Source organism: Girardinichthys multiradiatus, chromosome 17 (genome assembly GCF_021462225.1).
Source record: "Girardinichthys multiradiatus isolate DD_20200921_A chromosome 17, DD_fGirMul_XY1, whole genome shotgun sequence".
In the NCBI taxonomy this organism is placed as follows: domain Eukaryota; kingdom Metazoa; phylum Chordata; class Actinopteri; order Cyprinodontiformes; family Goodeidae; genus Girardinichthys; species Girardinichthys multiradiatus.
In genome coordinates this window covers 26,860,944-26,885,124 of record NC_061809.1, presented here as the reverse complement: position 1 = coordinate 26,885,124, position 24,181 = coordinate 26,860,944, and the positions used below count along the sequence as shown (strand labels likewise).

Sequence of the window (24,181 nt, the reverse complement as noted above, 5' to 3'; positions counted from 1 at the left end):
AGGACAGACTGAATAACAGCAATGTAGAAGGTGACCAACAGCTCCTGTGGAAGGTTGTACTTCTTGAGTTGCCGCAGGAAGTACAGTCTCTACTGGACCTTCTTCTGAACATTGTCTATGTGTGAGGGCCAGCTCAAGTTCTGAGAAAGGGTGGTTCCTAGAAACCTTCATCACTAGATGTAAATAAATCAGTGCCAAGCTGTTAATCTGGAGTCTCTCTGGAGCCTCTAATTGGTCCTTCTGAATAATGCCAAAAACTCTAAACTAAAGTTGACCTAAGGTATGCAGTGTTCAACATAATCAGATCTACACAATAAAACACCAGTGCCAAAGAATAAAAACCTATCTGATCTAATTCCTTCCTATAATCCCTCTGATCCACTCTAAGTGAGTTTAACTGGTTCAGAACAACTCCAGCAGCTTTTCAAGTATCAGTTGAACATTTCACCTTCATCTAATCCCTAAATATAAACCCAGTCATGGAAAGAGTCTGTATCTGCCTCTATGTCCATCTGTCTGCCTGTATCCCCGAATGCAGCCCCCAGCAGGAACACACCGGTCTGCTGCGGGGGGTCTCTGGGTTCATGGAAAACTCAGAGGGTGTCAGATTTGCCAGGCCAGAGGTCAGTTTATTTTCAGTGCCTGTCTTCATCATCTGAGCACCTTACACACAGGCTCAGTATGGTCTATCTGGCGTTCCCTGTGGGATTTACAGACGTTTCCAATCATCACTGTCGCTCCTTCGTAGCACTGCAGGTTTCCTGGTTGGATTTTCTCAAAGTTTCTCTGACAGAAAGTAAGAAGCTTGAAGTAAAACTTAAAGTTCAGAACCTAAGACGCTGCTGCCATCTAGTGTTTAAATCCTGTCATTAAAATTAGGCATTTAAATACATTTTCCTTTCTGTGATCCAGACTTTCTTTTATTTATTTCTTTTAAACCTTTTATTTTTTAAACATGGCCTTGATCAGGTTTTTGGAAGGTTTCTTTGGACTTTTTTTGTTTTATGCAGTTATTGTCTGGGCTCTATGGAAACTCAGTCATCCAGGCCATCCTACGTTGTTCCTAAAGCAGAAGGGATATATGTGTGGAGGTACTTGACCGGCCCACAGACACACTTGACCTCCCCTGGATAAAACATCATCAGTGTTTGACCCCACAAATGCTCTTCTGGAAGCTTAGTCAAGAGTTCCCATGAATCCCCTCTAAACGTTGAGACCTTCCTTAAAAAAATTAAGCCGATTTGCTGCAATGGGTGGGTTGACATCTTATTAAACCCTATAGATTAGGTATGGGATGTCACTTAAGTTTATGTGCGTGAGGGCAGATGAGTCCATACTTTACCAGTATATCATAAGTCATTGTATTGACAGGCTCACTGAAAAACTCAGGTCTACCACAATCAACATCCTGCAACTGGTAGATTTGTTCCTGGTCCAACACACCTGATTTAAATGGCTAAAACGCCACCTCAGCTTGCAGTAAGGTTCTGCAAACTCCATCTAACGACCTAATAATTCTAATCAGGTGTTTTTAAGCAGAGACACACTTAAAGGTGCAGGACACCGGCCCTCAAGGACTGTTGTCTTTGACGCCTGGTTTAAATCATCATCATTTGTGAGATTTTTCCATTCGAGACCAACTTGTAAACTATTCTTACACAAAAAAAGGAAAAGCAGAACTGATTTATTAAAATAAAATTCTTCTTCAGGATATTTATCTAATTTATTTATTAATTAAATTCAGTTTTATGATCAAAGTCAAAATATTGAGAATAAAGTGGAAATAATTTGTTGAAGAAACGGAAACAGAATTCATCCACATGATGTTTAAATGCCTTATAAGAACGATTTTTTTTTTTGTTATTGAATTTTATTAAATATTATTGTGTAAGTGTAAAGTTTCAAAGGTCATTTACTCTGCTGTCTCAGGTCTTTGCCCCAGTGTCATTTCAGTGTTATTTTTGATATACTTTTTCCACTTTTTTATCATTTCAACTTTTTTTCTCAAACTTTTGACCCTTTTTCTAATTTTCTCTATTTTTCCCCATGATTTAAACTTTTTTGTCATTGTAACTTCATTTTGTTTTCGCCTATAAGTTTAACTTATCTTTTTTATTTCAACTTCTTTCTCATGATTTGGACTTTATTCTCGTAAATTCGAGTTTTTTCTCTTAAATATGAGTATAATCTTAAAACAGGTGAGCAACAAAAAGTACTTCCTCTTCATTTTTTTCCAAGTGACCCTAGCATTTCCTCCTAAGCAACTAACAATGATAATAAATGTGTGATTCCCTTCACCTCTCAGTAGTTCTAATGTTATGCCTGATAATAAGAGGTCATCAGCATATAGTCTGTTAAAACCAATTCCCAGCCAGCGCTCGACGTTAATGTGAGCTTCGGGAGGGTGAAACAGAAATAAATGTAAGTTTAAAATTGAAGCTTTTAGATATTTTCCGTTTCGGTTTGTCTATTTTATGTCTAGAAATTAAACTGTTGTAGTGTTTAAAGGTGAATGCTAACATTTCTAATTTTAGCCACAAGTCACAGTTTAGCTAACTGTTAGCAAAGCTAAACGGTCAAAACGTCTCTAAGCTAATGTTAGCTTTCAGTTTAGAGATCAAATACAATTTAACAGTAGAAGCCTTAAATGTTTCACTATTAAACCAATTTAAATGTTTTTATCAAAATTAAAGTTCCTTGCAAAAGTCTTCACACCCTTTAAACTTTCCACATTTTGTCATGGTAAAATCACAACCTTTAACGTATTTTAGTCTTTTTTATATGATAAACTAACAGACCAGTGCACAGTTGTAAAGTTTAAGTAAAGACAGACAAGTAGAACTAGATATGTGTTTGAGTTCCAGTAAATACTTTATTCTATAGTATTCTATAGTACATACCATACAGGTCCTTCTCAAAATATTAGCATATTGTGATAAAGTTCATTATTTTCCATAATGTCATGATGAAAATTTAACATTCATATATTTTAGATTCATTGCACACTAACTGAAATATTTCAGGTTTTTTATTGTCTTAATACGGATGATTTTGGCATACAGCTCATGAAAACCCAAAATTCCTATCTCACAAAATTAGCATATCATTAAAAGGGTCTCTAAACGAGCTATGAACCTAATCATCTGAATCAACGAGTTAACTCTAAACACCTGCAAAAGATTCCTGAGGCCTTTAAAACTCCCAGCCTGGTTCATCACTCAAAACCCCAATCATGGGTAAGACTGCCGACCTGACTGCTGTCCAGAAGGCCACTATTGACACCCTCAAGCAAGAGGGTAAGACACAGAAAGACATTTCTGAACGAATAGGCTGTTCCCAGAGTGCTGTATCAAGGCACCTCAGTGGGAAGTCTGTGGGAAGGAAAAAGTGTGGCAGAAAACGCTGCACAACAAGAAGAGGTGACCGGACCCTGAGGAAGATTGTGGAGAAGGGCCGATTCCAGACCTTGGGGGACCTGCGGAAGCAGTGGACTGAGTCTGGAGTAGAAACATCCAGAGCCACCGTGCACAGGCGTGTGCAGGAAATGGGCTACAGGTGCCGCATTCCCCAGGTCAAGCCACTTTTGAACCAGAAACAGCGGCAGAAGCGCCTGACCTGGGATACAGAGAAGCAGCACTGGACTGTTGCTCAGTGGTCCAAAGTACTTTTTTTGGATGAAAGCAAATTCTGCATGTCATTCGGAAATCAAGGTGCCAGAGTCTGGAGGAAGACTGGGGAGAAGGAAATGCCAAAATGCCAGAAGTCCAGTGTCAAGTACCCACAGTCAGTGATGGTCTGGGGTGCTGTGTCAGCTGCTGGTGTTGGTCCACTGTGTTTTATCAAGGGCAGGGTCAATGCAGCTAGCTATCAGGAGATTTTGGAGCACTTCATGCTTCCATCTGCTGAAAAGCTTTATGGAGATGAAGATTTCATTTTTCAGCACGACCTGGCACCTGCTCACAGTGCCAAAACCACTGGTAAATGGTTTACTGACCATGGTATCACTGTGCTCAATTGGCCTGCCAACTCTCCTGACCTGAACCCCATAGAGAATCTGTGGGATATTGTGAAGAGAACGTTGAGAGACTCAAGACCCAACACTCTGGATGAGCTAAAGGCCGCTATCGAAGCATCCTGGGCCTCCATAAGACCTCAGCAGTGCCACAGGCTGATTGCCTCCATGCCACGCCGCATTGAAGCAGTCATTTCTGCAAAAGGATTCCCGACCAAGTATTGAGTGCATAACTGTACATGATTATTTGAAGGTTGACGTTTTTTGTATTAAAAACACTTTTCTTTTATTGGTCGGATGAAATATGCTAATTTTGTGAGATAGGAATTTTGGGTTTTCATGAGCTGTATGCCAAAATCATCCGTATTAAGACAATAAAAGACCTGAAATATTTCAGTTAGTGTGCAATGAATCTAAAATATATGAATGTTAAATTTTCATCATGACATTATGGAAAATAACGAACTTTATCACAATATGCTAATATTTTGAGAAGGACCTGTAGAAGTACCTGTTAATGCAATTATAGCTGCAACTCTGTAGATGTCTTTATCAGACTGACATTTTTGCCCACAAAATAGCTCAGTATACGTTAGATTTGATGCAGAGCATCCTTTAAAATCAAATCTTGCCACTGATTCTCACTTTAATCTAGGTCTGGAATTTGACTGGGCCATTTTAACACATGAACATGCTCTTATCTAAACCATTCATTTGTAGCTCTGGCGGTATGATTAGAGCTTTTGCCCTGCTGAAAGGAAAATCTACACCCCAGTTGCAGCCTCTTAACTAGTTCTTCTTCCTCCGCAATTAGCAGGATCCACCTTCTCATTAGTTCCAGGAACACCACCAGGAACCATCCATCACAGATGGCTTTGTCCTTTCACATCATAAAAGGTGATCTGAGTTAATCATAGGTCCTGTGTTTTTACACAGCATGCTCTGGTATTCAGGAGCCAGAGGGGCTTTTAACAAGCTTCCCTGTCCCTGGTGAAGTAAACGAGTCCCACTGCATGATGCTGCCTCCACCACATTAAACTCTGGGGATGGTGTTTACAAGGCGATGTTCATTAAGGCCTTCAATTAATAGTTGCATTTGTAGTTAATTAAGAGAATAAATTAGGCACACGGGAACTCTAGTTACTGATTAGGTGACTTCTAAAGGCAGTTGGTTGAATTAGATTTTATTTAGGGGTAACATTCTTTACCCACTCAAAGTTGATGCCCGACACCACCCATTGATTAATTTGCTGTTGTTGCTCTTTGTGTCCACTAGATGTCAGCAGAAGCTTGAGATTCACAACAAATGTTGGATGAATGCCGTACATAACAGCAAGGCCAAATTATACCAGGAATGCCCCAGTACATTAAAACCAGTATATACATGGCGGGATGGGAAATATGCTGTTTATAGACACAAGCTGTGTTTGAATGGTTTACAGTCAGCAGTTGGTGGGAATGAGTGGATTTTCGACAAAATAGCTACCACTTTAATGATTTTTCCCACTACCTTAAAACAGCCAACTTTATTTACATTTGACTTATTAAGGCAATCAGGCATGGAAATAATCACAGGATATAGCAGGTGTTGGTCGTGTGGTATTTGTTACCTCATGTGACACTGATAGTAATGCAGAGCAGCATTGTGGGTAGTTTAACTGAGGCAGAGAAGCAATGTCAGTGATGTGGTCGTTTTCTCATGGTGTTGAAAGGGTAGGGAAATGCATATAATATTGGTAAATATTGTTTATAGGCCATAACAGCGATATTAATATCAGATACTGAACCAAATTTTCATATCAGTGCATCTCTAGTTAGGGTTGAAGAAATTGGCTTACTAGGCCTGAGTTTTTGTATTTGTTTAGGTTTAATTTGGATGGGATCTGCGGATCAGAACAGCCATAACAAGGATGTCCATGCCATCTGGAATGACGATCTATAGTTTCTCACCATGAATAAGAGCTTTTAGTCAAAGGATCTAATTTATTTGCTCTGTTTTAAGCAGTCAGTCTTTCCTGTTAAAAACACAGTTTGTCAGCTGCTCCAGTCTTCCGTCCAATACGCCGAACTAAAGTAAGCCTTCCCAGGAAGGCTGAGGAGAGGGATCTGCCTCAGGAAAAGGGTGAGAAGCTCCTTCATCCTGGGGCAGCTCAGAGTAGAGCTCCTCCACATTGGCAGGTGTCAGCTGAGCTGGTTCATGTGATAAGGATGCCTATCTCCCATCGGAGGGTTTCCAGGCACATCCCACTGAGACCCCAGAGTTAACCCAGAAAGCTCTGTGGGAACCCTTTATCTTTTCTGGGCTGGGAACTCTTTTGGCTCCCCCAGGAACAGTTGGAGAAGGTCGATGGGGAGAGGGATATCTGGGTTTCCCTTCTAGACCTGTTTACTCCATGACTTGATCACAGATAAAGCAAATTGTTGCTTTTTATGACGGATGCCAGTAATCTTAACCCCTTAAAGTTGATTCATTAGGTGGTTTAACGTAACTGAGATGTTAAGATGAGAATAACCACAAGAAAGGAAACTGAACAGTGCCAGCCAGCAGTGTCTTTAAGACTCTCCATCTCCCTAAGAAAGCTTTTGGAGCTTCATGTTGGAGTAGATAGTCCATTCAGAACCATAAAGATGTGGTTCTGGTTACTGCAGAGAGAAATGTTGCGAAGCTAAATGAACTGCAGCAGTTCCTGAATGACCCAGAGCATGAAAATGTACACTTCAGACAACAGAAAGTTGGAGAAAGTTCCAGAAATTTTACATTTGAATGAGTTTACTTTGTTTTATCAGCTTTTGCATGCAGTCTGCATACAAATTATATGACAGAGAACATAACTGTCAGTCTGTGTGTGTGTGTGTGTGTGTGTGTGGTTGCAGTGAACCTGCTCAGAGCTTCCTTTGCAAGAGGAAACGACACATAACTTCATGGAAATGCCACAGTGTGTTTCACATAGGTTAATGAGTTCTCTGAGGGAGTGCATTCATGCATGCATAAAGACGCCAAGGTGTTACCTTCACTCATCAGTCAGCATTTTCACTGAAACCACCAGACTCTTTGGGAAAAGTTGATGTCAAAAACAAGTTGGAGAGAAGCTGAATCATCTTTTTTGTGCACACAGAAGAAAACATCATAGTTTCATATGAAGACCTTATCTTCAGGTTTAATACAAAGTAATATATTGCATTTTGTCGTTAACTATTTGAGGAAAACTCCATCTTCTTGTAGAACCACCTTCAGCAACAATAACTCATCATTTTACAGTTATTTTGGACCACTCTTCTTTCCACTGTTGCTTTACTTCATTGAGGTTTGCAGACATTTATTCTGCACAGACCCCTAAAGGTCCCACCTCAGCATTTCAATCAGGTTGACGTCTGGACTTTGACTAGGCCATGCAACACCTTGATTCTTTTCTTTTTCAGCCATTCTGTTGTAGATGTGCTGCTGTGTTTGGGATCATTGTCCTGTTGGCGACCCAGTTTTTTTGGGTATTTATTCATCTAGACTTTTATTATATTTATTTATAAAACGAATAATCTTTTTCACTGTAGAATAGGTCTAAAAATGGCCTCATAACTGGGCTGCCTCAGTTTATGACTTTGCGTCATTTTAAGTGTAATGGCGACAACGACAAAAACATGATATATCTAGAAGCTCACGCCAGGAGCCGACATGTAGTTAGTGTACTTCATCCGTGCAACAATTTCTTTACAGCTGTAGGCAGCATGAATTCATTGATGCTTTGAAGGCATGAAGTTATTCATAGCTGTGAAAGACCATAAGGATTATTTTTAGTCTCTGTTATAGTCACTTGATATGTTCCTCTTTTTGAGTCCATCCATAGCCTGGTGGTTTCCATCAGATGATTCAGCTCAAGTTCAGAGAGCAAAACTTTCTGATGTTAGAAGCACCAGCTGCCAAAATAAATAAGTTTAGTTAAACTGTAACAAGCAGTGGAAATTAGCCTTTAACTCATACCAGGGAGGCAGAAAACCGCGACGCAGCCAAAGTATCTAATATTAATGATTTTGTTATTGTTTCATCTGGTGTTCTAATGTATTTCTGTTTCTGAGTAAATCTCCTCTTGATCTTCTTATCAGGAATCAATGGTTTGATACTAATCTGTTTGTTTTTCTGTGTGGGCGTCTTACTGCTTTTACGGTAGGGACGAAGTTCCTCTGAATTAGTTCAGATTATTTTATGTATCAGGGAAACTGTTTCAGTTTCAGTTCCTATGAAAAATGGTCACATTAAGATGTTTCAAAGCGGAATAACAGCATTCCTTATCTTTCAAAAACACAGCTTTGCTCCAGTCTTCTGTTATTCCTCCTTGTACTTCCTGCACAATTATGGAAATCTGCAAAATCAAAAATCCTTTACTTTCATTGCATGTGAGATTGCTTTAAAACCTGTAAACACTCCGTCTCTTTTACAAAACAGGAACACCAACTAAGGAGCTATACAAGGATGCACAAGGAAGTTAAGATTGTTACGGGTGCTGAAGCATTATGCTTTAAAAGTTGCAGTAAAAAGAAAAACAGTAAATTCTGAGGCAGTTTGCTTTGGTTGATTTGTCCTTTAATGAGCCGAAGGCAGCTGGGTTATATTTATTGCTGTATCTGGAGTTTTGGGATTTAGCAGCTCTACATTAGTTTGTCCTTGATAGTATTTTTGGATAGAAGGGTCTTTTTCGCTGCCAATCTTGTCCTAAAGTCTCCTCTTCAGTCTGCGTGCAGATGCCCTCACATACACCTGCTGCCAGTGCCAGGCAAGCTCTGCACTGGTGGCAACAGCAGTCCTGGAGGTGACTGAAGCTTCTTTAACACCCTGAATTGTCTTTTATTGTAAATGAACCTCTCACCTTAAAGTTTTTGGTGTTTCAGAAAACTGTTCCTTCAGTTTCCTGCATGTGAGGCCATTTTGGGGCAGAACGATGATGGCTGCATGTTGCTGACACAATACAGTGATTGGACTCTTTCACAGTAACTTTCATAAACCAGTCAGCCTTGTTGAATGAAAATCAATTAGGAAAATTAACTTATTTGTTTCTGTGCATTTTTCAGGATTAGGATTTATGTAGAATCAGTCAAACATAATTACACGTCAGCTAAGAATAAAAGCAAGACCTACAAGATCTGCTTATCAGTGTAACCAAGAGTTAAATAAACTTAATGAAAACATTAAAGTAAAGTTCAGAGATGAGGTTGTTTTAAGGATGCACAGAGTTCAGGCGGGTAAAAAAGTTTGTTGGGCAGTCACGTGGGCTACTAGCTAATACCTAAATGCCAGCAGAGCTTTGGAGCGTCTTTATCTAGAGTGAAACTGAGATGGAGGCAACAAATGCAGCAAACACTGAAGGGCAATCACCTCGATCGAAACAGCTGGGTGGTGTTACCTGGCAGTCGGTGGTGAAAGAGCTCTGGAGGCTGACAGGGAGGCTGCAGAAACCCACAAAGGAGGTCTGGACGGTGGCGTTAGAGCCGTAGATCCTGCCTACAGCTCATTTTAGACATAAGACACAGTGCGACACATTGAATATACTGTCACCCAGCCCTGTCTGATGCTATTATCAGTATTTAAAGTTAAGACCAATTGCAGGTGATTCAAAAGTTTCTGCATTAACAAAAAGGATTCTTCAATTTCAGAAGGACTTTGACATGTACTGACATGCATTCAGTCTTATGGTTCACATATTTTGGAGATTCCTGGATGCCACCTGCGTGGGATAAGAGATTGTTTAGACTTGACCTTTTTTGAGGTGTTTGTGTGGACCACACATGAACACCTCCGCATTTATGTTTTTTATATTAGATGTTTAAAAACTGGAGCAGCGAGTCCATCTCTTAAACTCTTCTTGTTTATTCCCTTATCTGTTCGACAAATGAGAGTGAAATTTGGTTTGTTTATGTTTTAAACATTCCTGCTTCAACACTAATTTCAGATTTCAGTTTGTCCATTTCTTTGATTTCTCTGCACACCAGAGCTTGAGCCATAGGTCATGTTGAAACAGAATCATTTCTGACTTCTGTTTCCCTTCTTTTGCTCTTGCTCAATGAAAGGAGATTGTTATAAAGTGTTGCTTTGAGCCTCCATACAAGCGTGACACAATCATTGTTGCATTGGTGCCAATCAAACACCATCTTATTTGTGGTTTCCCGTCAACTAATAACAGCCAGTTTGATGTTAAAGAAGGTGAAGGCAGAACCAAAAATCCGGGTCCAGTCACTCTCAGAGGTTCCCTGGAGCCCGTTTGCACCCCTGCAGAGTTTTGTCCTCCTCTTGCCGACATGCAGATGCTTTTTTCTTTTTCTTTCGTGCAGCGTCTGCAACAAGCTGACTCACACTGAAACCCACACACTTAAACACACACTCTGAGAGCAACCACAAAGACAGAGGTGGGGATAAAAGTTGACTCCTAGTGTCTCTCGGTGTTGTCAGGGTTTCCATCAGAGCCCTGCTGAGGTGCTCTTAAGCAACCTGAGCTGTCCTCCCTCTAACAGACCCCTCACCCCAATCACCCAGCAGCCGATTAACACAGCTTTTACTTTATCAGGTACCAGTCACCTCTGTTACTGTATTCAGAGGGCTATTTTTATCTCCAGATTGAGCTAATTTCCACTTCAGTGTTTGCTGCATATGCTCTCTCATTCTCAGTTTCTAGACGAGGACGTTCCGAAACTCTGCTGTCATTTAGGTATTAGCTAGCAGCCAACATGACTGCCCAACAAACGCTTTTTTTTTAATGAGAAAGAAAATTTAAATAAATCTTTTACAGCTAGGAGCCAACCAGAGAGCACCAGCTGAAGGTGTGTCTCCCTGGTGTTACTTCATGGTGGGCTGCAGGGCAAAGTATTTATACCCCTTAAACTCTTCCCTATTTCTTTTATGTCACAACCTCAAATTTCTGTTTATTTTATTGCACTGTGTTAATATCATTTTAGTGATATTTAACAGAAAGTAGTTAATAATGCTGGAAGTTGAAGGAAAAGGATTTACTTTGTTAAATATTTTCTACAAATATAAATCCGAAAGGTGTGGCCTAAGTCAATACTTTGAGGAGCCTAACTGCAATTATAACTTTACTCTGATGTCATTAAAGAAAAGCAGAGCATTAATCACAGAAGAAACCTAGAGGCCCATGGTAACTCTGGAGGAGCTGCAACTATTTAGTCGTGCACTCTTCATGGAGGGGGGGTGGCAGACACACAGACCTTTTTGAAAGAGGTGATAACATGTCTAGATTAAACTTTACATCCATGTAGAGGAAACGGCAAACATGTGGAAAAAGGTGTTCAGGTCAGTTGAGATCAAAATGTACCTTTCTTGTCTACATCAGAAGTCACTAAGTGGGGTGCAAAGCTGAATCTGCACCTCACCCTGAACACAACACTCCCATTGTGAAGCATGGTGGTGGCAGTATCATGTTGTGGGGATGCTTTTCTTCAGAATGGACAGTGAGGCTTGATAAAAGAGGGACGGAGCTGAATCCAGATTCAAACCCCAACAATTGCTACTCATGCTCTTTGTTTCTGACCTTCTTTTATTGTAGCTGACCTTAGGATGCTTTGGTAGCTGCTGAGGAACACCATCGCTGCTTTTTTAATGCCACCATTTCATTCAGAGAGAAACAAGTAATTTACATCTAAATCTCTGATCTTCATGTGGACCAAATTATCTCCATTTTGTGACTTGGAAAAATTACTGCACCCCATTAAGTACACATTTCAGAAATGTTTGATGTCTAATCTTATTTACATTTATTTTAGGGTCAGTATCTGATTAACTTACTGAAAAACACAAAGATACTGCATTGTTTTACCCATTAAAGTAATAATGTAAAAAAAGTGTGTATTCTGAGGAAAAAATAGGACACCCTACCCCCTAGCTAGCCTAAACCTGTTTGCAGTAGAAGCTTCTACCAGACTCTGACATAGACTGAGGAAAGTTTGTCCAACTTCTCACTCTTAGCTGTGAGATGTTTGAGATGTTTCCTTCATGTTCAGCCAGTTTCTAGTCACCCTGCAGCATCACATTGAGATCACAACCCCAGCCGGTCATTGGTGGATGTTAAGGTATGATTTAAGTCATTGTCATGTACCCGCTGATGTGCAGTGGAATTCATGGTGGCCAGGTCCTGCTGCAGCAAAGCATCCCCAAACCATGACACTTCCACCCTATGCTTCACAGTCGGTCCAAGTTTCTTTTTCATTTATGCCAATTATGTCCTCTCTGCTGGTGTCAGCATATTCAGTTTTAGACTCAAACTTTAGTTTGGCCTTCATGTTTTTTGCGTGGACAACATAGTTGTTTCTCCTCCCATGTTTGTAAAGACATATACTTACCTTAGCATCTTGCAGTCTGCTTTCAGGGTTAACCTGTTTGTACAAACAGATGCTGGTATGTTGGCAGACTACGTTCTGGACAGTGGAATGGTTGAATTCAAATAATATGAGCCCTTTAAATCCCATATCAGACTGAAGGCTTCAAACAGCTTTTTAAAGCTCCCTTTAATTGTAGCCTTTTTAAGTGAGAATAAAGGACATTTTTATTAAGATTTTAAACAGTATTTTCTCAAGTTTTAATTGGATATTTATATTACTTGAACTGTTCAGTATTTTTTTAAATTAAAGGTGAATATCTAAATGTCCAAATATGTCAGTCATGTTGAAAATGTTTCACAGTAATCTTTGGTTTGTTCATTTATCTGGATGTTTTCCAGATGTTCTTATGGAAATGGACCGACTGCTGTCATGTACATGAGCCAGTTTTCGGCTGAAAATGTTTTTATATCAGATGCAAACAGAGGTGCGTCGTTGTTCTCTATAAGAGATCTGAAGGATTGACATTAGATAATGCAGACATTATAACCTTCGATCCGAGCTTCTTTCTGACAATTTCCATCCTTTCTGCGGTGTCTGGAAATAGATTTACTAAAAATGTGTCTGTTGATCACAACTCTTTTATTTTACATTCTGAAATGACAACATTGCTTCCCAGTTCTCACTACTATGGACAGATTCACCTATGTGTGATGTTAATAGCAACACAAAAACACTACTTGAAGAGCCTCGTCTGTCACTATAGACGTGTTGTAAACAAAAGTGAGAGCACACCTGAGTCATTGAGTCTCTGGCGTGTCTGAACAAAACATGCAAAACTGATCCAAATGAAACTGTCAGCAAATTATCCCAAACTTTCCGCTCTTCATGCATGAGAAAACGGGTTTGGATAGTTTCGGTTTATCATGACGTAAGCAAGATCATCACTGATGTTGTCAGCTTTACAACTCTGTGAATCAGGTTTAATCATATAACACCTTTCAACTTGGCCCTCTTATATACAGTCCCCGGCGACACTATTTATACCCGCTTTATCAGGTTACAGCCCCAACTTCACTGTGTTTTTATAGGTTTTTAAATTTCTTTACAAATAAAAATCTCAAAAGTGTGGCCTGCATTTGTTTGAGCCCCCCTGAGTCAATGTTTGTGTGTGTTGGGGTTTTGGTTTTTATTTGTGTTTTTATAATTTCGTTTGTTGTTTATTTATGTTCTTACGATATTTAGCTCAGTGTTAGTCTTGTTCCCTTGGTCTGCAGCTCCAGAGCCGCAGGTTGCAGGACCCTGCCCTAAATTAAAGGAGAGCATATGTCAGAGAAAAGCCAAGAGGCCGATAGTAACTCTGGAGGAATTTCAGAGATTCACAGCTCAGGTGGGAAAATCTAGCAACAGAACAACTATTAGTGGGGTGTCAAACTCCAGTTCTTGAGGGTTAATGTCCTGCAAGTTTTAGTTGTGTCTCTGGTCCAACACCCTGAATCAAATGGCTGAATTACCTGCTCAGCATGCAGCAGTTCTGCAGAGCCCAGCTAAGGGCCTAGTTATCGGGTATGTTGAAGCAGAGACACATATAAATGTTGCAGACGTTTAATGCCTGTTTGTTAGGTTCTGGAGAAGAGTTGAGACTTGGGTTGGAGGTTCACCTTCCAGCAGGATATTGACCCAGAACATACAGCCAGAGCTACAATGGCATGGTTTATATCAAGGTACATTCATGTGTAAGATTGGCCTAGTCAAAGTCTAGACCTAAATTTTATTGAAGATCTGTGGCAAATACATACAACCTTCTGATTCATGGATGCTCTCCACCCAATCTAACTGAGCTACAACTGCAGTCTGTGAGAAATATTAACCTGTCTGCCTTCACGCATACATTTGAGTGACATCCTCATCTTATTTCATAAGGTTTAATATGATTTTGGCCCACACTTTGCAGCTGGAATAGCTTTAAATCTTCTGGAAGCAAGGTCAGGAACTGATGTTGGACAAGAAGGCCTGGCTCACAGACTCCACTTTAATTTATCCCAGAGCTTCATAGGCAGGTTGAGGTCAAGGCCATGTACAGTAAGGTGGCATCCCCCAAACTATTCCCACAAGGTTGGGAACTTAAAGTTATCCAAAATGTTTTGGTCTGCTGAAGCATTAGGTTTCTTTCTCTGGAACTAAGGAGCTGGCCCTACCTCATTAAAAACAGCCTTAATAAATAATCCTCTCTCCACCAAACTTTACATTTGACAAAATGCAGTGAGGCAAGTGCCATTCTCCTGTTAACTGCCAACCCTAGACTCCTCTATTGGATTTCCAGACAGAAAGACATAATTCAATGCCCCATAAAACATGTCTCCACAGCTCAGTCCTGTAGGATGTGCATGCAATGTTTTGCTTTGTTCTTGGTGACGTAAGGTTTGGATGCAGCTGCTTGGCCTAGGAAAACCATCCTGTGAAGCTCGTTAAGCACTGGTCTTGAGCTGATCTGAAAGCCGAGAATAAACACAATAGGAAGAGATATACAAATTGTTTTAGACTGAAAATGTGTAGAAGACTCAGCTGTATAAAGTAACTGCTCAAATGAACATGAATGGATGGAGATCTGGAAATATAGGAGGAACAACTGACAGAAAGTAGTGCAGCTGTGCAAGATATTCATCTGTTTTGTTTAAAGCTGCAGTTTGTAGCTGTAATGTGGGATGTTTCTGAAATATCAACCCAGTATAGCAATGAGCAATGCAAACCAGCTGTTTAAGGCAGCACTTGCAGGTATTTTAAAAAGCACAGACAGGAGGATGTGGAATTAAAGAGGCTCTAGGACTGAGCCTTGAGGAGCTCCATCTTTCTTGTTTTTCCTCCTTGGCAATAAAAAAGAAAAAAACAAACAATCGACTCGATCGAATGAAAATTCAGACTTTTATTTTCTCTGTCAATCCTGCAGAGAGGGTTTTCATTGACCACACAAACAGACTGCGCCGCGGTGGGAAAGCACAGCGCGGGTTCTTAGAAGTCACAGCTTCACACACAAACACATATCGCGCCCGCAGTGCATTGAGGGTAAGCTGGCAGTTACTGTAAGAGATAGCTACGAGTTTATGAGAAGTGATGTAACAGGAAGTGACATCACTGCCGTGGGGTGGAGGGCTGGGGTCTGTCCAGCTTGTCTAAGCTGCAGCAGATGTTTTGACGGCTTGCTGAGGCTCACTGTTGCAGTCTGAGTTTGGTTGTTAGGTGAAACGTCTCTGTAGAAACAACAGGTTACTAGTTAATTTATGTATCTTTATGCATGTCTATATGAGAGTATGTGTAAATAAGTTTGCAGATTAAAAGCTTCAAATTATAAGAAATAAACTAAATCACAGTAAAATAAAATTATCAGGTGGTAATCAGGTTCAAAAACACAATAGGTTCCACATTGTCAATTTTTATTGCACAACTAAAATGAAAAAACTAGGTGTGAAAAACTAAGTGCCCCCATGCTTCTTTACTGCAGGTGTGTAATAATACAGTGCCAAGGTGAAAAGAGATCGGCGATGACCTTAACCCTTGTGTGGTGTTCATATTGTTTTTACTCAGCCAATGTTTCTGGGTCTGGTGGACCCCTTATATTTTGTGATGTTTAATGCCTCACAATCAAACACTTAATTAAAATCATGATATGAGTGGAAACAAATTTACATTTAATTTACATTAATTGTATCATTTTTCCTTCAGTGAATAATGAAAATGGGTCCCACAGACCCGAAGACCACACAAGGGTAAGAGAAGCAACTGTTGTAAAACAACGTCCGGTCCACCAGTGGGTGTCCCCCCTAAATCAGAGCATGACCACAACGCCAAGAGCTCCATCTCAGTCTCCACAGGCCTCAGTTAGCAGGTTATTTGTTAAAGTTCATGACAGGGAAATTCAGAAGAGACAAAGAACAAACATGACTTTGGAAGGGACTATTTTCTTTAATAGAAGTTTGGCAACAAGACTTCATTAAATCTGAATGAACCTCGAATGATGTTCATTCAAAGTGTGCAATATTTTACACTGTATATCAGCACTAACACCACATGTTTAATGTCAGGCACGGTGGTGGAGGGTTGATAAGATGTGCTTTTATGCAGCCATATGACCTCATGAACTCCTCTGTACCATAATTATTATAGAGTCAAAAGGTGAGGCTATCTGTCTGACAGCTGAAGCTTTGTCCAAACCAGGCCATCATCAGGACAATGATCGCAAACACAGCGGCATATTTACAACAGAATGGCTAAACAAAATTTTACAACGGCCCAGTGAAAGTCCAGATCTCAACATGATGAAGAGTCTGTAGTGGGACTTCAGAGAGTTGCGCAGAAACAAAAGTCTGCAAACCTTAATGAACTGAAGCAGTGTTGGAAAGAAGAGGGCGCCGAAAATCTTCCATAATGATGTGAGAGATTGTTGGAGTCAGACAGAAAACAACTAAATTATCACCCCCAGACTGTCGGATAAAGAGCACCAACCAACAGCTTGGTTCCTTGTTGAGGTGCGTTGCCTCCCAGCAACCCAAACTTTGGCCGTCGTGTGGGTTGAGCTATCCCATAGTGTCCATGTTTCCTCAGCTCCCGGGAAACATGAAGCTGACCTTGTTGACCTTCATTTTTCTCATGAAAGATGAAGGTCAACATGTTTCCAGCCCTCCTGGATGAGTTAATGAGCTCTTAGAGTAATCTTGGTTGCCAGCCATTCCTGGGAAGGTTAACCACTGTTCCATGTTTTCTAAATTTTTTGGATAAAAGGGTGTTCACTGTGGTTCCAAAGTCTTAGAAATGGCTTTTTAAGCATTTCCAGTCAGATAGATGTCAGTTATTTGTGTCTCATTTGTTCTTGAATCTCTTTAGACAAGATGCGTTGCTTTTTGAAATATTTTAGCTTACTTCGTGCTGTCAGACAGGTTCTATCATTTTATTCTACAGCTCTGGCAATAATCAGCTCTGGATGATTGAACTTGGATTTCCACACAAGCAAAATCAAAAGCTTTAAGGGGGTAAATATTTACTGTAATTTTGTTGAAGAAGACTGTCAGACGAGCCCAGAAACTAGAGAAACACAATGCTTAAAACTGCAAATCTACTGTTTCTGCTAGCTTCAGTAACTATTCAGGACTTCTTATCTCTGAAATGAGCAGAATCAGGAGTCCTAACAAGGACCACATTGTCAACGGACTCTTAAAGATCAACAATAATCACCACAAAAACAGCATCTCAGATAAAATCCATAGTAGGAACCACAGAAAACAAAGACACATGTCCAACTGAATTACATTCTGTTTATTTCACACTAATCAGTCTGCTTGTTCCAATCAATAAATACACAATAAATAATCATAACAGCGTGATTCACTTTTAAATAAAACTCTTAAATACAAAATAAATATAAAAATCTAGAACATGTCAGCAAAATGATGAAATGATGTCAGTTCTACCTCAGTGCGAGACTTTAAGGTTCAGGGTAGTAAAATTACTCTACAGTACGTACTATTAAATATTGGCGTACTTTGTACTTCGAACATCATCATCAGCTCTCCAAGGCACTTCAGTGAAAGCAGATTTCTGTTAAAACAAAATTAATTTGTTCTCAAGAAAGAAAGAAAAAAACCTCCTGATAAATAAACTGGGTTTGGACTCATTCATATCTAAAGTGTCACTTTTCTAACCAATCAGAGGACTGCTCCCCATCTGGCCCCACCCACCTCTCCATCAATGTCCAATCTGAGTTTAAAATGAAAAACATTCACTTGTAAGAGCAATAATTGTATTTACTAGTACTAAAAGAAACATCGTCCATCCAGGGTTATGTTTTACATGTAGCTGATCTTCTCAGTATTTTAAGTGAATAAAAATGAATAAATCAAGTATTTCCAGGTAATATTATTTATCCTGAACTTTGCAGGATAACTTTCCTGTTTCAAGTAAAAAACATTAAGTGACCTTTAAAAACATTTCAACTGTAGATTTATAAAGCTTAGACTGGTAGGTGATTGTTCAGTCAATAAATATATATATGTATAAAAGAATCCCCTAATTACTAAATCTTAAATAGGCACATTAATTCCAGTTTAAAAAATTTGTTCTTTTTGTTATTTGCTGAGGTTTTGTTGCATAGCTGTTATTGTTGTTGCCCTTTTCCTCATCTTTCAGACTCCCGGGCGAGTCTTGGTCCTCGTCTGCCGCCGCCTCCTCTTCCTCCTCATGACGTTGTCCGCCAACGAGCTTGCTTCCTCGTAAATCCATGGCAGCTCCCACAGGGCTTTGCTCTGGATCTTAAGGTTGTCCATCTGGAGAATGAAGACAGGTCAGTCAGTTACCAAATTATATTAAATAAAATATCTGTAAAACGTTGATTATCTAGACCAAGTACAAGATCTAAGGCAAAATTTATAAATTAAACTTTGTTGGAAGTTCTTCCAATAATAAATTGTATCCATAAAGGCTTAATTAAAGTGACAGATTGTAATTTAAGCCCTTAATAAGACCTTGTTGAACTCAAAAATCTAAATAAAGCTTTCGTGACAGAAAGCAAGAAGCAGAAAGAAATAAGTACAGGCTCTAAAATTTATTTTATACGTTCTATCAATGTTATTTCAATTGTTCAGGTTGAAAATAAGGTAATTGTTCTCACAACTTCTTTAAAAGACCTTATCCTTTAAGATCTCTTGGAGATGTTCACAAACATTTCAGAGTCCTTTCTCAAGGTGTTTCAAAGGCCCAAAATAAATGTTAAATGGTTCTAATTTAAAGCCAAACATAGGCCTTATTCATGTTTTATTCTTCACAAGAACTTCTGACACCTGGGTCCAGTTTAAAAAGCATACACAAGCCATTTAAGACGCCACATATAAGCCTTACAGAAGTTCCTGTTTTAGGCTCTTTTTAAATCTTTATTAGGCCTTCATCAATCCTCACTATGAGTTATTTTAGTCCTTAAGGTAGGAAAAACATTTTTATGCAGCATGGTAAAAAATCTCCATAAACCAACACAAAAACAAACCCCTCTTAGAGCCTTGTGAAGATGCTCCACAAGGTTTCTGTAAACTTTCTCAAGACACCTTCTTGCCTTCATTCAACCAAAGCCTGAAAAATGTTGCAGAACTAAAAACTAAAACAACTGTTTCCATACCTCAATGTGCTTAAGGTTCTGCAGTCCCTGCAGAAGCTTCACCTGCTCCTGATAACGATGCCTTTTCAACTCTTTGATCTTCTGTAAAACCTTCATCAGATTGGACCTGACGTCTCCAGAAGCTGATGGCCCAGCGGTGCTGGTGCCAGCTTTGTCTTTGCTGATGGCTAACTGGGGACTTGGAGTGGGTAGCTGCCTCAGCATGTGTCCAAACAGCTTCTCGTATGCCTCCAAAACACCACCCATGAACAACATATTTGACTGAGAATGAGAAAAGACAGGCCAACATAAGTTAAAGGCTCAATTTACTCGTATTTTTGTCTTTTCACTTTTAATTCATATAATTACATCACAGTTTTAAGAAGCAGCTGGTTGAATTGGTCAATGAAACCTCAAAAATGCAAAGAAAAAGCTGGTCTGCTCAGGCTTGACAAACATGTACCAGCCTTGAGGTGCTAAAGCCTTTTCACACAGTGGAAAAACTCTGTGGTTTCCCACACAAGAGATAAACTAAGTGTAGTGTGGGCCATAAAGGGGAATGCCACTCTCTGTCTGTTAAACATAAATGTCATATTCCAGTTTTGGTGACAGGTTTGAAGCTTGTCTGGGAGCAAGAGCTCTCAGTCTGACATCTGAGTTTCATTTGGTCAAGACAGATATTAGGGCGATGGGCGGGGGTACACCTGGTGATTAATCTGGGTCAAAACAATGTCCAATGGCAGAAGCTGGTAAAAAAAAGTGTCAGACTGGATAAAAACTGATTGTAATTGTATCCTTTTGGGGTGTTTAAACTGAGATGAGTCACAGGAGGTCTTTGGGTTGGAAAATGTTGCTGTAAGGAAAAGTGAATGGGAAACTACCGAGGGCTGTGCAAATTAGGTGGTCATTAAGGCCACGCTAAAAACTGTTTTCTGTGTAACAAATCTGCTGTAAGTACCAGGATTAATATCTAAATATGCTACAAAACATTTGTAGCTTTATTTATCTGTTTCCTTTGTGACTTGCCCACCAGATTCTTTAAATAAATTCAGCTCAACATGTTATGTCTGTGCTGAAAAACAAATGTTTCCTAAATTAGCTTTGGTTTACAGCTATGGGTACCAACTGTTTACTATATTTATCTTAAACCTACATATTTAGAAAACTGTTTTAAATTATTGCTTAAAAAATGATCTAAAGTTAGATTGTCTTCATTGTGACTGATAAAACCAGTCTTTTGTGTTTAAAATTTCTTCCTCCAAAGATACAAACCTGAAACTGATTCCCATCTTACCATTAAAACCACACCATTGTTCTCTTGAAAGCTCCAGCTAGTGCCATGAAGAGTTTAACGTTTGAAAAAATTTAAAATCGACACTTGAAACTAACTAAATAGCGGCTTTGTGTCACAGCTGGGGGAGAATGAAAGTTCTAATTTGGAGTCTGAAAATATTTGCAAAAAGGTTGCAGAAAGCAAAAGCAGCAAGAAAAACCACAATAACCCTAATCTAAATTCCTGTGTGATAAAGTTCAGACTTTTCAAAGTGTCTGAAAACGTTTTGATAGACAGAAGCTTGAGAAAAACACCAGCTAACTGCTGCCTAAGCTAGCCTAATAGCATAGCCTGGGAAACAGCTTTAAAGTATTTGCTAAAATGCACTTTAAGCTCTAACTTTTACATTGGTGTGTTGAGAAAATAGCTTCTCTCCAAAGAGATTAGCTCAGGTAATTAGCCTACCTTAGCATTAAGCTAGGTGGAAGCTGTTTGCTTGGTTTTCATGAAGCTCAGGAAAAATTAAACATTGATCTGAATAAAATATCTGTCCTGTGAATATTTCTCTTTAATAAAATTATTTCTTTATTGTTATGTTAGTGCTGTCTTCTGAAACTATTTGAGGGTAAATAGCCTATTGACACAGCTACTACTCATTAGTATTGCTGGATTTAGAGTACTTTGTTGAAAAAGCTAAAACCAAAACCTGTACATAAAAAACTACTGCTTGAAATACAAACAGAAGCCCTGGATAAACTAATATATTGTTTTTATGGATGGCATGCTAGTTTCAGCTAAGAAAAATCAGTTTTGGCCTAATTTGATGCCCCAATAAATTTGGGCTCTTACCAAATCCTGGATTAGCCCTTAGCGTATTTTTGTTTTAAGGTAAGAATCATGGTTTAAGATTTATTTAAAGACCCATTTCCTAAAAATACTTTTCAGACCTTTGCAAAATTTTCCGAATTGTCTTTGTTAATTGCCCATGTAAAACGCTGACTCGTTTTTATCATTGCTTTACATTAAAGGTTATATCCCATTTCAGTTCATTTCAAGCTATACAATATTGGGACATCTGCTGGAGTGTGGATTCATCTACCCTATGAGGTAGGTTGGTGTGTGTTGCAGCCCAAATTTAAGCTAGACCCCTAACAGAGGTTCAAGTATAATTTGTAAGGTGTTATAATCAAGTAGGCTACCTTATTTCAGGTTCCCAAATCATCAACGTCAGTGCCAACTTTATTTATAAAGTACTAAACAAACAGTCATAACAAGGTGCTTTCCATCAATGGTGTGACAGAACTATGAGAACTAGAGTATAATTTCATAAATAAGTTAAACCATACAGTGAGAAACCTTAACATAATATATTACAATAATATTCTAAACTAATAACTTTGCTTTGAAACTATTTTCAAATGGATTAGCTGTTAAATGCATTCGTGAACATGGTAAATTGTTACTACAGTATATTTCTTGAGATACCCTTAATACCACTAGTCTGGGGTGACAGGCAACACAAAGTACCCAGAGGAACTTTGTGTTTTTGATATAGACGTTTGATAGTTACATTTACCTCCATTTTGCCTCTCAGTGGTTCTCTGGGAAACACGTGCTGTCCGTCGAATAAGTCCTGATTCGAGATTTTCTGTAAAGAGATCATAAACACAAATATTTGTTTAATGCTATGATAAAATGATTAAAGTTTCTGCTTATTTACGGCACAAAACAGAGTAGCGCTGAAAGAACGGCCTTAGTGGTGCATTCGCTGTTAAAAGGGTATCAGAGATTTCAGTATTTTGTGTATTTTGACACATGCGGTTTGGCTTTCAAAACCAAATGAAAAACATAAATGTGAAAACAATTAAATTGGCAGGTGTGTTCAGGAACCTCTGCAACAAATTGCTGCAGCGGTACTCATACTCTGCTCGCCAAGCATGTCTGCAGCCCAGTAATCAAGGTGTACGAGTCCTGAAAAGGCCTTGAAATGTCATTGTTTAAAGGCCTTTAAACAGTATCAAATATTTTTCCTTAATATTTGATACTGTTGAGAGGAAACATATTGTAGATGGATTTATTGACTCTTGTGCAACATGCACTAGTTGTTGCTTGAAGGAACAAACTTCAAAAATAAAAATATAACACAGAGTTAGAGTACAAGCAACAGGATGGTTTTTAGTCCACACAGGTCTGGGCCTCTGCGCATGTGTGTTTGTGGTGAGAGCATCAGGAAACAGCCACTCTGTGTCAGCACATGAAGACCTCCACAGACTCAGACTGAACTAGTGCATCAACTGACAGGTTGACTTCCAGTAGCGCCTTTGGTACTCACATAGTGCTGCCGGAGGTTTTGCAGGGTTCTGTTCATCTCCTGAGGGACGTATGTTCCGCTGACCCGATGCACAGACAGCCACATGCAGAGGCAGACCACTGTCCTCATCACAGCAAGAATCATGATGTAGCTCCTCTTAGTGCCTGTTGAGCCGTCGGTTTGATTCCCAGCCCGATTTCGATGCGATATCTGGTTCTTTTCGATCCCTGTTGGAGCGAATCTGCGGCTTGCCTGCCAGTTGTGTTTCTCGTCCTGAAGTTGGCTCAAACTGTTTGACTTGTCATGAAAGCTTTTATTTATAACAGCCTGCGAGAGAGAGAGAGTGTGATGCAGAGATGCAGCAGTGATCTAAGTGTGAAAAATGTGGTTGTGCAGTTTCCTTTAAATCACCAAACTTCATAGAAGTGGGTGAGGGGTCTCCCACTCATGCAACTTAAACAAATTTAAAAACTCACTGATAAATTACTCTCCCGCACTGGGATTTCATTGGAATTAAAGGTGTAATTGGTCATTCTGGGGGATTATAAAGATGCAGGATACTGATGTTTGAGTGAAAAAAGACACCTGGAAAACACTGAGGTGGTTAGGTTGCAGCCTGCGTCGGAAGGCATTAGATCCAACAGAAACCCAGTGGAAACTATTACAAACGCTGATCAATCTGATGCATTTAAGGTTTCACTGGGAGCTCTGAGGGTTAATTAAACACGTTAGCTGATCTGAATAGATACGTTTGCTTAAACCGTCTAGTTAAACTTCTTTTACAAACCACTTTAGAATGCTATGCAAAACAATAAAAGGCCAAATATTATCTGCTAAAACTTTATTTGTGTTATTTAAACTTCAAAACTTTATGAATAGCTTTTTATTTCAAGAATTTATGGCCCTACTGAAACATGCAGACCCCTGGATAGCTCCATATAACTACAGATAGTGTCCATGTATGAGGCTCCTGATCTCCCACTACACATCCGGGCGCTCTGACTTTGTAAAGTGTCGTTAAATTATTGATACCGTTAAAGTCCTGAAAACAACTTGTTGCTCTTTGTACTGATTCATTCACTTGCATGCACTAGCATGCACCCAATAGATCCACAATAAGAATGCATGAGTTCT

At 39.4% G+C, this 24,181-nt stretch overlaps 1 protein-coding gene and 1 long non-coding RNA gene across 2 annotated transcripts; one reads left to right on the top strand and one right to left on the bottom strand.

Annotated features, from left to right (window-relative positions):
- The first annotated feature begins 2,325 nt into the window (after positions 1-2,325).
- On the top strand, positions 2,326-19,711 carry LOC124882701. The gene is made up of 3 exons (XR_007041973.1): positions 2,326-2,421; positions 18,506-18,659; positions 19,584-19,711. It is a non-coding gene; the product is annotated as an uncharacterized LOC124882701 (long non-coding RNA).
- Positions 17,621-23,325, bottom strand: ifng1 (interferon gamma 1). Its single transcript, XM_047389195.1, has 4 exons — positions 23,069-23,325; positions 22,313-22,384; positions 19,485-19,745; positions 17,621-18,642 (listed from the first exon to the last, which is right to left on the bottom strand). Exons 1-4 carry the CDS (start codon positions 23,189-23,191, stop codon positions 18,502-18,504), a joined length of 597 nt encoding a protein of 198 aa, XP_047245151.1. The 5' UTR covers positions 23,192-23,325; the 3' UTR covers positions 17,621-18,501.
- Between the last annotated feature and the right edge of the window lie 856 nt (positions 23,326-24,181).